Here is a 14288-nt window from a genome sequence, read left to right as displayed (position 1 = left end):
ACTTTCTCCTTCACAGATATAGACAAAATTTCTAGGTTTTTGATGCCATAAAAATTGTTTGCTTAAGGACAAACTTTGGAGGAATGTAAATTTTCCAGTATCTCCTGATTCTTGTCAGGCTGACTGTGTTACAGAAATTACTTTTCTTGAGATATTCCTGTGGTTCTTTCACCAGAACTTAGGAAAAAAAACAAAACAGCAACAAAAAAAAAAGGCATTCAAAATAGGCATGAAATATTTCTTTTCAAATATCCCAAGTATTTCTTGAATCTCTGGAAAAGATTTGGGGTTTGTCTGCCTTCAAGTTTAAGCCCTTGGGTTTCTCCAGTTTTGTGGATGCTATCATTAATACTTAATCATAGTACAGAGCAGCCCTTTTGCTTACTTCCATTGGGTTTTGAGTGTTTTGCCTGCTGCAAGTGAAAACATAAAAATATTAAGAACCAGAAATGAATGTGGAAAAATCCTTGAAAATAAACTAACTCTAATTTAATGCTTTAAATTGTTAGAAATAAGACATATGTAAATGATTTGTTTGTGTTTGTTTAAAGAAGTTCTGTTTAATGTTAATTTAGTGAAATTCAACTGTTGCATAAACTTCTAGGAATTATTTTAGATTCTTAGGAAGATTAATTGGTCTTTTTTTTGGAATGGTACTTTTTTGCTACTTTTTGAAATAAAGTAGAAGGGAATGAGACTACATAAAAATGTAAATCCTTCTCAACAGACAAAAGAAAACAAAATATAATGTAAAATATTTTGGCTGATTTGTTAAAAAAAAATGTTTAATTCTATGCAGCTGTGCAGAATTCAAAGCAATGCAAGTTCCCAAGCACCTTTGTGCACAGCTCTGAGCCCACAGCGATGTGACTCGGGGACTACAGAAGCGCTCCTGACACTTCAGGATATTATATTATATTCTGGACAGAACTAAGCTCATGCACAGAAATGTAAAAAAGGGGAAGATTGATAATTAAAATTAGATGTCATGTAGGCTTCCTTGTCTTGCTCTACCAGCGCTACCAAAAAAATAACACAGTAGAAAATGGTAAATACACACCTTGGCTCTATGTACTGATTATGTGTATATGTGCTTGCAAGTGTATTTATATGCATACATATAAATATATGAATATGCAACACATATTTAGAATATGTGGTTTCCTAGACCTCAGTAGCGCCTCTGTGACTGTTACACTATAGCACTGCACATAGACACAACAGAGTTGCTACCTACATGGTTCCATAGGACTTGTTTTAAGCTAAAATGGGGACAATCAGACCTGAAAGACCAATTTGTTGCAAGATTCCGAAACTCTATGTCTGTGCAGAAGAGCATGGAAGAGTGGCAGGGAGTACAGAAGGCGGGAGTGGAATCGGGTAGACATTTAGCTTTCTGGAAAAATACACTCTGCAGCTGACACCTCTGGGTTACCTTTCTGCTGATAAAGTGTTCATTAAAGCATTAGTAATCATTTCAGTATTATTGTAAAATACTTTCAATTCTAACGAATTTACCATTAGGTGACGTGCCCGTGCTAGCAAAATAAATCTGCTGCAAAGCAAGACACCGAAGTTTCATCTTCAAAATTCTGGGCTACCCCTGGCCATGTAGCTGTCATGTCTCCAGTGATTTCTTGTTTTGTAATCAATTACATTAGTCATCTCACAGATAGAAAGTATTTTTCTTTTTTTCATTTTTTTTCTCTCATGTATATGTTCCATGAGTTCCACTTTAACATGTTGTTCTAGCTATTAATAAATATTCCACGAAACTTGAAAATTAAAATCAGGTGTCTACCCTTTTTCCTTTTCCACTAACAAACTCAAAAATCAAATGTAAGCAGGAGGCAGACACTCAGATCAGGTCAGATCATTACTCATGGCTGAACAGTGTTGATTGCCAGTGATGTGTGAATTTGTAAGAAATCAGCTTATCTTCTCCCTTTCTGGCAAAGACTAGAAGTTTGAGAATTAAATAAATAAATAATCTTCACTTATGCTTGCTATTTTGAATTAATTTTACTTCATTTGCAGTATAAACTGTGCTGTCATATTTTAAAAAGCTACTTTCTGGCAGAGAGCTAGACTTTTAAGAAAAACAGTACACCAGCAGCAAAGCTGGTCTGAAAACGATTTTTTTTTTTTTATAAAAGAAAGGCTGATGCTACCAAAAAAGAGATTGTAGTGAGACAGGCTGTGCAGAGGTTCTCTGTGATACATGGATTGCCTTCCTTGTTCCAGGAGCAGAACAATGAGAGCCCAGTCATCTTTGTCTTTCAAGCAAGTGGGACATAGAGATAGAAGTTTCATCCAAGATAAACTTTGCTAAAGAACCACTTCTAGTGTCATTTCCACCCTAAAGACATATTCACATGCATAGACAGTGGTAATTAAATTTACTAATATTTTTGTTAGGGAACTTTTAAATTTTCTTTTAGAGACATTTAAATAATTTTAAATGGTTTTATGCAGATAGGATCAATTTTAAAACACAGATAATATGAACTTTTATAGTTAATGTTCTACATTGAAGTGCATCTTCTGAAAGCAGAAGGCTGTTAAGGGAAATAAATCTTGTACCCGGTGTACAGTCCTGAAGTTGGCTATATAGTTTACAGAGATTCTCTGACTTTACACATTACCTAAGATATAACACAAATGCATTAGATTAACTCTTCATTTCAACAATATGATTTTAATTCTCTCTAGATTACACAAGGTGAGAAATGATTGCAATAGTTACCCTCTTTCTTCTTTTTGGGCCACCACTGATCTTTTCAAAGAGTAAATTCTTGCTCTGGAAGGGAAAAGAAATAAACCAGCCATCAAATTCATTACTCTTTTTTTTAAATTACTATTTTTGATGTTAAATATTAGCAAGTTTAGAGGGGTGTGCAGTTTTATGGGAAAGATAAAGCACAAATAAATATTTGGATATTCCTGCTAACATTTGAAGTTCTTCAGGAGCAGTCACAGCCTTATCAACAATTTAAAAGCCAGTAACAGTAATTTTCCAGTATGTTGCATTATGTTATCACCCATGTTGAGGCAATAAGTGCTTCAAGTACACGCTGGTATAATGATACAGTCTGAATATTCCCCATCACATGATACATGTCATAAATACATATATACTTTTTTTTTTTAAAAAAAAAAAGGGCAAAAAGAAAAAGGGAAAAAAAAAAAAAGAGGGAGAGGAAGCAGGAGTCCTGCCTATGGTATATCTTTTTATACATGTGAGGTGACAGAAGAACAGGAGCAAAAAAATATTTGCTTTATAAGGGATTTTCTAATTCCTTTTAAAAACAGCAATAGGCGTCATTCCTACTGTTTTGTTGTCTTTGCTTATTCCCTTCCAGATATCAACACTTCCCAGTGCAAAGTTCTGTTGAAAGGAGTTCAGCGCCAACTCTTCCTTTGTTTAAGTAGTGCCCTCAATAAAGTTTCTAAAACCCATTTAGTCTATAACATTTTTAATAGCAAACCTTTTAAAAACTGCCAGAAACATCTTGGCAGAAGAGAAAGTTATGATGATGAGAAAAGAAAAAAGAAAAAACCCCAACACAGAAAAATCCCTCTGACCATAGTTTACATAAGTGCATCCACATATTGTTGTATTTCTTACAAGTAGTGAATTCTAATAAAGTCTGGAACAACACACACATGCTCACCACATTTTGTTTCAATTGTATATTATGAAGAAAACCAAAACCAAACCCTAACCTGAGAATGGAAGAAGAGAAGAATTACATGTATAAAAGCAGAAGACTGTATAAACAAGGCCATTAATTCTGCTATAAACAACTGACCTAACACTGATTATATAAATAGAAAGTGTAATTCTAGCGCAAGACAAATTCACCAAACACTTCTACCCTCTCTGCAGCCTTGATATGAGAAAAAACAAACATTTTTGAGTGTTACAATGAAATCTGCCAAAATTGTCTGTTTTCTACTTCTCATGTTCATTAGACCCCAAATTCACAAGGCCTATCTCTTGCCCAACCTCAGTTATTTTGTCTGAGCTGTGCCAAAAAGGAATAGAGATGAAGTTGGCCAAGGGGGACATTCTTGGTTAGTCATTTATGCAAACTCACTTCAGGAAAAGTTAAATTTAACACTTTAAGGAAACTCTCATATTTGCATTAATTATTCTCTTTAGGAAACAAAGCACCACCAAAGCCTTTCTTTGTAAACTCTTTGACCTATACGTTTCATGAGAGGAAAAATGGTGTTTCTGAAACAAAAAGAATTTCATTAACTACCGGGCCTAACATGTCTGTCCCTCAGAAAAATTCCTTACAATTGAACTGTTCCTGGTCAAGAAAATCATATTTTGTTTAGTCTGCTTTGGAATGTTTTAGGACCATAACTACTGCTTCAGCATTATGTGGAGTACGAAGCAAATAAGGTTACGGAGCATGAGCTAAGAACATACTTGTATGGTAATAACAACCCTGAAAATATGTTCCACTGCGTAATGGCCTGATCTCATCAGCCACCAAAATTTGCCTGGCCAGTGCCCATCCTTCACCAAGAGGTTGTTAGGAATGAAGGCACAGTTAAAGATATATGGAGAAATGCTGCATGTGATTTGCTACTTTCCTATCAGTCTTGGAGCTTCCTTTGCACCCTCCTGGCTCCTTGGATTAGGGTACTACAGGCTGGGGTTTGGGTGGGAAAAAAATCAGAAGTTAAAATGCTTACAACCAACTAACTAATGCCAGAGAGATTTACTCTTTGGAGTATTTCAGGCTGCGCCGAATCTTCAAGTCAGTATTAATCAGCAATTCTGTAACGTGCACCTGCACAACTATTGAGCAAAACTGAAAAGCAACAGCAAGGTTGTACCCTTTCAGGAGGGCTTTTTCTTTGAGTCAATTTCCAGTGTTGTCAGGAATATCAAGCATGAAAATTTCCATTACATCAAACATATTACACTGAATTATACAATCTGTGCTGTCTAAAATAGAAGAGGGGGACCAGACCTGTCATAACATATCTTAATAATCACCATTACCATCCAGATATTTAGCAATATAAGTTGGTAAAGACAGATGCACTTAGGGCTGTTCACTGTAACTGTGGTTGGAGTAAAATAAATTCTGAGAGACTAGTTCAGGTTTCTATTAAAATTAGGAAGCCAGAGATAGTCACTAAAAAAATTATTTCACCTTTATAGAACATTTTAAGCCCTCCTTCCCATTTGCTATTCTTTGTACTGTCTTGGATCCCTCCCCTGTGACTGATAAGTCAAACCAACATTATTTCTATCCTTAGAGTGAAACATCATCCATTGCTTCAGTACAAAGGAGTGTTTCTGAAAAACATAGTTGGTTTTAATTTTCTGTTTGTACTGATACTGGTGTCAGAAAACACAACTAACTTCCCTTCTCCTTTCAACCCCTACATGTGCTACTGGTTAACACCTTGGGTTTCAATAAATAACAACTTACATGTAAGTGGGTTTTAGATTTGTATTGTAAATTGTATACTGTAAATGATCTTTGTGAAAGTCTTTCTGAATGACAACAACACATCTTCAAACCATCTAAAGAGATGAGTTGCAAAAAAGGCAGACTGAAATGGAAAATATCTGTGTCCAAGGAAAAGTCTGAACTGAGGGGAAAAAAACCCTGAAGTCTTAGAAACTATACTTGCACACTAGGGTAGCAACCTCCAAAAGTCCCTCATCTTACTATTCACACTGTCCCCTCTATGTTGTCCCCATATGAGGACAAGAAAAAAAAAAGAGTCTTAGAAGCTGGGGATGAGAGTATAAGCTGTGCATCTCACTCTATAAACAGAGTCTGTTCCTGAGACTTCCCACAGGTCAGCATATTAATATATGGGGAGTCGTTCCAAAGACATAGAAATTCTTCCTCTTTCTTCCCACTCCTAACCCAGTACACATTTGTCATGATTTACATATTTATATCTTCATATGTATTAGCAGTATTTACACATCATATTTAGCATCTACATGGAACCATATACTTTGCTGCATGAGACAGCTTCTAGACTTGCTTGGCCCTTATAAAGTGTGTCTGTTATTCACATGGTACTGCAGAGGTCTCACACTTTGCAAGCATGACAGTCTCTCACCAAAACAAACCAATCAAACTGTTTCTTTCCCATTAAAGCAAGTGAGTCTTTTTTTTCCCGGTCCACTAATGTAATTTGGATTTTACTGTTGCTATGTTAAGGAATGCATGTTGGGTCCTGGAAAGGACAAGTCACTGGGAACTGTAACAGTGCCTAAACTGCACTGAGGAAGGAAAAGGCAGGAGAAAAGCTCCCCCAGGAACACATGGCAGCCCACATGGGTCCAGGAGACACACCGGCTCTGAGGGCTTCAGATGGTGGTGACAGCCTTGCACAAAGGGCGTGCAGGAGCTGGTGGAAACACAGTCTTTAAGCAGACAACTTAAGTAGACAGACCTAGTGGCGTTTAGTCCGAGGCTCTTCGACACAAGAAACAGGAACAAGCTGTTGGTGGGCAGAGGGAATTTTCGTGGTTGGGGGCAGCGGGAGGATAGGATGCACACAGCTACCAGCTGGGCAGCCCACAGCCAACTGTGTTGGTCATTTACAACCTAATGCAAATGGCAATGAGTGACCTAAAAGATCTGATCTACTTTATCTCCCTTTTATGAAGTCTCAAACAAATAATTTTTAGAGTGCTTCTCTGATTTTTCCAGAGAGTTAAAAATAACAAAACCAGCCATAAAAAGATACCACTGTATTTATATTTTTAACATGTAGTAATATACAATGAGGAGGTAATGAGGCAATTCTCCTGGATCTCGGCAGAACATTTGCTCATGCACATGACCAGCTGTTTCATCTCTAATTAGAAAGATCTGGAGTTGGCTTAGCTGCAGTTAGATGTAATTACTATTTAGTACCTAAGAGTCTGTTTTAATCCATGCATGAGCAGCTTTTTCCCCTGAATTAGTAGTGATGGATGGAGATACAAAAAAAAGTCCAGGATTCACTAATGATTAACTACCATTTATTAAGTATGTGTGTTGCTGATGACAACACGCTTGACTCTGAAATAGTACTAGAGGCCAAAGATTTACAGAAGTGCTTTTATAGTCTTCAAAATGGTATTATGAAAGTAAAGTGAATTCTTATGAATAATAAGAAAATTAACAGCCTTATCTGGCATGAATAAGAAAGTTCACCATCTGGTGGTTTTTTTAGATGAAAACCTTTGATGATAATTACTGACACAAGACTCCAAAATTTGGATTTTTGGCATGATTCTCTCCAGAAATTTAGCACTCACATAAGTAATTAAGACTATAAATCTTACACTGGTTTGATTATGAATGATGACTCATTGTCTCACAATTACAGCAAGAGAACAGGCTGCCAAACATGTCCATTTATCGGTATATGCTTACAAAGCACTGGTTTAGGGCAATCTTAAGTAAAGTGTTATAGCAATGTAAAATGAGATTTCATTATTTGCTCCAGAAGCATAAATTATGATCATTGTTATTGTTTTCTTGGCGCCTGAAGAGGGATTTGGGATTGGAGATTTTAACTGATGTAATCTAAGATTAAGTGGCAGAGCTTTCTTTGGAGCCTTTAGCCTGCAGAAATAGTCTAGCTGCAGTTATTATAGTCTTTGTATGCTTAGAGCAAGATTTTTCCCCTTAGTGTATCTCACTGTATTTTTTATATGTGATGTGTCAAAGATATTTTCAACATAGCGCACAAGCTGAGCAGAGGAAGAAGCAGCATCAAGTCCTCAAAAATCCTTAAGGCAGAGAGGATTCTTTGGAGCAAGCTGTCTGGTCCTAGATTTTTTAAGGTGTTTAGGCATTGTTGCCCTCCATCTTTTTTTCTTTTCCTTCTATTTTTTATGTAAGTAGGTGAACAATGAACCTGGATATTCTTTCGGATTAGGGCCCTGTTATGTTTTGAAATCTTGTCCTAAGATCTGCACTAATTTTAGCTACTTATTCACTGTTGTTTGAAATGCGTTTTTTTGCATTTATCAAGTACATACATAGCTGTCATGCTTTGGGGCAGGTAATAAACCAAGGATTTCTACTTTCTATTTTTCTGGAGTGTGTATCAATCATAAGCACTATTTCTGTATTTTTCAGGGCAAGTTGACCTTTTTTGAGCAGTTTCCCTTAGGGTGATAAGTTTTCTAGCAATAAGGCCAGTATTTTCCTCATGGTTTCATAGTATCACACACAGCAGACTATATTCAGTTTCACATGCAAAAAAATAAGCAAGAAGCATGTACTCACCCACTTGCCCACGTTGGGGTAGTCATGCTCTGGATCAAAAAGGTGTTGGTGTAGCTGGTATTCCCTGCTGAACTCTGCTGTGTCAGGGGTGTTTTCCAGACACCCATCATCAACTGCAAAAGTATGTTAGAAAGCACTGAGTGCTTAGTAGCTTTGAAACACACAATATGTGCCACATCAGTCATCAAATTTCTTAAATGCAATCATGCAGTTAATAAAAATAAAGAACTGGATGACTAGAAAATACTAGTTTTCTTTTCTTTTGAAATGAATTTACCAGGATGTATTTAATTTAAAAAAAAAAAACCAAAACCTTGCAACTTAATGAAACTTCAAAACTAAACAAAATTTATCTTCCAAGCTCTCCTCCTCCTTATGTTTTTCTTTTCATTATTGCACTGATTTTATGTAGAATTGCGTCTTGCTCTGATTCAGAAGGGGTCTTCTTTTCTTTTTTAAATCCTCACTGGTAGTTTTAGAAATTGTTTAAGCAATACTTTTGAAGGTCACGTTAAACACTGCTGTGAACAAAAGACTGACTTTCCTTCACTGAGTAGCTCTTCACGGAGCTCCATTTCTGGTGTGCTGCTTTGTTCAAATTGGTATCATAAAATCTCATAAAAATGCAATGTGGCAGAAGTTTTATGATGAAGACATTTCTGCAGATTGGTAACGAATCTGATTGGTCCAGAAACCTCCCTTAACCACAGCTGATGGTTCTGTAGACAGTGTCACGTCAAGGTAATACCCATTTAAAAATCAACTTACAGTCTTTTTACCAAAACAAGTCATCTTTAGATTAAACAAAGTTTCAGCAACTTGGGCCCAGAGTATTTCTTTGGATAGAGTCTGCTCCTGGAGCTCCCTCTGCTTTGCCTGCATGGGGAGCTTGCAGTCCAAGTTCTCTCAGACACGCTGAAGGAGATCCTTCCAGCCAGGGCATAATGCTGGGCATCCAAACAGCTACATCTGCCAGAACACAGGCACTCTGGAGAACACACCTGTTCACTTTCCCATTTGTGCTTGTGTGTCATCATGTGAAAAGATTTGCAGATGGATTATTTTTTTCCCTTAGATGTGGGAAACAGTAAAGGCTTAACTTAAAATTGAGTTGATTCAATGACCTGACGAGGTTATTCTGAGTTCAACAGATCCTGCTTTCCCTATATGCTTCTTAGGATGGGGAAAAAATTAGGTTGCCAATAGAGAACAGGGGAAAACTATACGTATTGGTGAAGTAACTCAGAAATCATTAAAGTACTTAGAAATTATTTCAGTCCCAGCAGGGACAAGGTTATCTCAAGAGAGAAACAGGTGACAAGAGAGGTGTGGTAAATCTCAGAGCATGCGTGTCTTTTGCTAGAAAACACAAAGGGCAACTGGACATATGTGTGCCCTCTGTGAATGCTAATCTAAAAGTCTTCAAGCTCAAGTGCTCCAGGCTTATGTATTCCTGCTGTGGAATGTGCATATGTAGACAGTGACTGGAAAAATTGTTTTCCATTAAGCAAATCCACAGACCTGATTGAGGAAGGCCTCTGGTAATTTGTATGCATAATACAGTCAGCACTTGAATTTCCATTTAAGGCTCTGAAAAACATTTTACTCTAATCCTAGTAGATACTATCTTCACTCACAGCATTACCTACGGCAGAGCCATTTATCTGAGCAGGCAGCACTTCCCTAAGAATTCCCCCTGTGTTCAGATCTGACTGTATAAGCTTAGCTAACAACTATTATTTTGCCTAAGAAAGAAAAATTGAAGGGATTTTCAAAGGCATTTCCCTGGATGCCATTTTTAAATCTATTTATCTAATCACTAACAGAGGTCTAATGGGCAAGCACAGAAGATAGAAAGTCTGTGTGTGTGCTCATGTGTGAGAAAACCTAAACCCATCATTTGCAACCTGTCAAACAGATATATTGAAAAAATTGGAAGTGGAGGTATCATTTCAGAAGAGATGTAGACATCATCACCAAATGGGCTGTAATAGAAAACAGTAAGGAATGGCTATTTGAAATTTTGTCAAATTTTTGAATGAAACGCAAAAATACTTCACAAAACCTTCCATGACAAATATTATTTTTTGATGAATTCTAAGCTAGTTAGAACATTTTTAAACAAGAATACAGACAACTGTTCTGCATTATCCAAATAACATAAAAGAAGACTAAACAGAAAACATTTTGAAAGGATATCTTAGCTCACAAATAAAAAATGAGAGAAAAATAGAGTGCTCATTCCGAGTTCGAGCTCCCAAGGCAGCCAAGGAGCGTTTTACTACTGCTTTCAGTACTGGAATCCATTCCTTGGCTCAGATAGCAGCAAAATGATCAGTTCTCTTAGAGTATGTCTATATCGTGCACATGCAGAGCTGCTTTAGTGATCCTTCAGCAGGGCTGGCTAAATGCACAGTTGCAAGCTGAGGGACGCACTGGATGTCTGGGGCACCACTCTGGCACTCAGAGGCTGCACTGTTCTTCTGCCACTGAGCATGCATGCAACATCTTGGGGTACATCCACATAGTTCTCCCTTTCTTGGCAGAGATGCACCCTCAGTGAGCTATAAAGACACATGGATTGGAGCCAAGGTATCTTAAATATTGACTCATGGTCTGGGTTGGAGATCAGGGCAGACAGTTTCATTCCTCTTGGCACAATGAAAGTCTCTAAAATAAGGGACTCTACAGAATGATAACTTTTTTCAGGGGCCAGCCTAAAAATGAAGTCCCTTGGGAAAAAGATGCTATCGTATCGTAAATCTCACTATCTTCTACTCCGAGGTCAACATAGCTTTTTTCACATGACCTTCTCTAGCAGTCATATAGCAATACTGAAGGTGCAAATATTAAAAAAACAAACAAACAAACAAACAAACAAGCTCATCTGAAAACACTAAAACACAACAGTTATACTCCTAGGGTAGAGGATGAAAGAAAACACTCATTGCTGTTTTAAGTGTCATTCAGTACTGAAAGACTGGAAGATGTAGAGTGAAGACAGAGGTACAGAGGCTACAGCCAAATTACCTGTTTTTCCAATAGGGCAGGGATTTGGAGGGTCAGGATAGCCTTGATCTTCACTGAAATCCTTTGGTACATTATCACCTGTCAGCTCAGCCACAATGTTTGGGATATTGCCATAAGGACCCAGGTGCTGAAGACCCTCATGTGCACCACCTAGCAAAGACAATTTATACACACAGTCTTTTCACAAGATTGAAAGTGTAAATGCTTTAGCTGTTTCAATTAATTCAGACTTTGATTTAAAATATATTTATCTCTCTATATATGTAATTGTTTTAGAGACAGATCCAAGTTTAGATTTTAAGCATCTCTTTTAGAAGTTTAACCATGTGACCTAAATCCAGTAACTTAGGTAATGAAAAATAAAACTAGCAAACAAAATCAGCCACATATTATTATTTTTAAGGTTGTCTTTCTCCTTAACAATGGAAGTTTTAGGCAATAAAATGCAAAGAAAAACAAACATGAGACAATAATGAAATTTGATACATTTGCTGCACAATCATCTTCAATAACTGATATTGTTCACTGTAGCAACTAATAATAGAAGATATGACAAGATAGCAGCACAGCAAGAATACAAAGTTGATGACACTGTAGAAAAAAATAACACTATCTGCACAGCCTAGAAATACATTAATAAAATAAATCCCAAGGGGACTTAGGGTATTAAGGTCCTTGGGGACCCAGAATATTTAGCAAATTTGGTTGTATCCACCTAGAAAAATTATTTTTAATTCAAATCAATTCTTAAATGTAAATTTGCACTTCCTGCAGTAATGGTGAAAAGTGATGAAGAGTCCCTGTTGTTGATGGGAATTCTTGCACATGTATACCTACATAGTAGTAAATTTAGTACAAAACATCACATTCAGTGACTTCTACACCTTTACTTATCGGTTCTAGATGCAGGCTTTTATATTTGACCTGTGGGACTCTGATTACCATCACTGCAAGGTTACAACAGCAGTGTGCAGCAGGTTTTATAACTCAGTGACAGGGGACATGATGATGGGCCCACTGTTCTTGGGTAAATGCACACAGAATTGGTGTGCTATGGCCTTCTTCTACACATCTCAGCTGGGTGCCTTGCCTTTGAAAAGTAGGGTCTTCCACTAGGGATTTGGGAAACAAGCTCAGGCCACTCTCTCTATGTGCCTCTCTACAAATATTTATCTGCCTCAGATCTTTTCTGCAAGCTTTGTTGATCAAATGCATCCACAGGCTAAACCCCAGCTGCTTGTGGAGATTTCTAAATGCAGTTATACACTATTCTTTTGAATTTCAGACCAATAAAAAGTTACTTTCAAGTGTGTTCTTTTCTCTGACATAAGACAGCCACCATACACTGCAGCAACTGAGATGGTTTTGTGACAGCAGCACAATATTTTTTTAAAACCCTATCCAAAGAGGGGTAATAACATACAGTAAACATATAAATTAACAATGAATGAGAAGAAAAGGAATTTGACCAATTGGAAAATATGAGTTAAAGAGTAAATGCAGACACAACTGTTTGGGTAAATAGCATAATCACCATATTATCACCAAATAGTCTTATTTTCAATTTATGTATTTTTCATAGATCCAGAAGATGGGAATAAAGCCTCTGAACATGAAAGTTGCTCCAAAGGATTCATTCAGGTACTCCTGTCCCAAATTACAAATAAATATTACCAGCCTAAATCATTTTTTATACAGCTAAACATTGTAAGCTAACATAATCACTTGTAAAAATTGCAAATATAAGGCAGTCAAATACAAAACACAAATTTTATATTTTTTTTCTCCATTTAAAAGTGGTAGTTGAGCCAAATTGTTTATATTTTGTAAATAATCAGTTGAATGTTTGGTACCAGAAGCAAGTTAGTCTATAAGCCTATATATTTCTATTTTATTTGCACAATAGTCTAAAATCTAATCAGTGTGCTAATTTTTCCCCTCAAGTACAAATCTCTTACTCTGTAATGCAATGTTGCAGAAAAGTTTTACAGATATGTAACAAACATAAAAGTACCCCTATAAAGAATTTACATCTCTGTTATATAGGGTTTTCATTTGTAGCTGACCATGAGACATGGTACTAAAAGCAGAATAGCATTAAACACACTATGAACTTTATTATACATTTACGGTCCATAGTCCACACAAAGACGATCCTTGGAACACAAGAACGTTATGGTGTTGAGGTTAAAAAACATATAACATACATGCTATCTAATTTAATTTAATATAATGTCTAACGTATAGCATAACATTTTTCTTTTGTACTGATTTCCTTCACATGAAGATTGATTACATATATGTACTTAAAAGCATCAGTTTATGATTCTGCTGTAAACTACAGACCCACATAATCAATACGTGTTTGAACATCCTGTATACAACGTGGTCCACTATGGAACAATTCATCAGATAGAAGCCTATCTATGCTTGTATGTGGTGCAGACCTCTTGGCACCAAAGCTCCATCTATAAAGAAAACAGAGGTACTTAGAAGGCTCCACTGTGCTATATATACATGTAAGTTTAAACTGACTGCCAAGAATCCCCTCGAGTGAGTACAAACCAATCTTTTCATATTAATAAAAAGAATTGTTTCCTTTAGGTATAAATGTCCAGAATAATTTCAGGGTTTTTCCTTTCCTTTCTGTCCAAAAGAGCTGGAGACAATAGCACCTGCTCTGGTGCCATAATTTAGCACACTTGAGTGATTTAATAGCATCAGCAAAATTCATTCCTTATGATCTTTGATAAATAGTGCACTCAGCAAAGACTACAATAATAAAAATGAAATACTATGGATATATCAAATAGGGGTATTATGTACAGAAACTCTCAAGCTGCATTAGGTTTGGTATTATAACGTTATTGATTTGAAAAAAAAATATTAGGATTAAATACGCTGCATCTACCAAGTCAAAATATTGTGATACAAACATATTCAGTCAGCTACAAAAATAGCACGAGATGGATCCCTTGAACC

General features: G+C 36.5%; 1 protein-coding gene across 3 annotated transcripts in view; it reads right to left on the bottom strand.

Moving 5' to 3' along the window:
- The window catches only part of SCG5 (secretogranin V), a 29280-nt gene that overhangs the window by 1551 nt on the left and 13441 nt on the right, over positions 1-14288 (bottom strand). For all 3 annotated transcript variants that reach the window (XM_027879303.1, XM_027879301.1, XM_027879302.1), the window contains exons 3-5: positions 11307-11456; positions 8277-8389; positions 2747-2800 (exon numbers count right to left, since the gene is read on the bottom strand). In XM_027879303.1, coding sequence (XP_027735104.1) covers positions 2747-2800; positions 8277-8389; positions 11307-11456 — 317 coding nt within the window. The remainder of the gene's footprint in view (positions 1-2746; positions 2801-8276; positions 8390-11306; positions 11457-14288) is intronic.

Source organism: Empidonax traillii, unplaced genomic scaffold (genome assembly GCF_003031625.1).
Source record: "Empidonax traillii isolate 1590-97213 ecotype Southwest subspecies unplaced genomic scaffold, ASM303162v1 scaffold53:size2875158, whole genome shotgun sequence".
Classification (NCBI taxonomy): Eukaryota; Metazoa; Chordata; class Aves; order Passeriformes; family Tyrannidae; genus Empidonax; species Empidonax traillii.
This window is presented reverse-complemented; position numbering and strand designations above follow the sequence as displayed.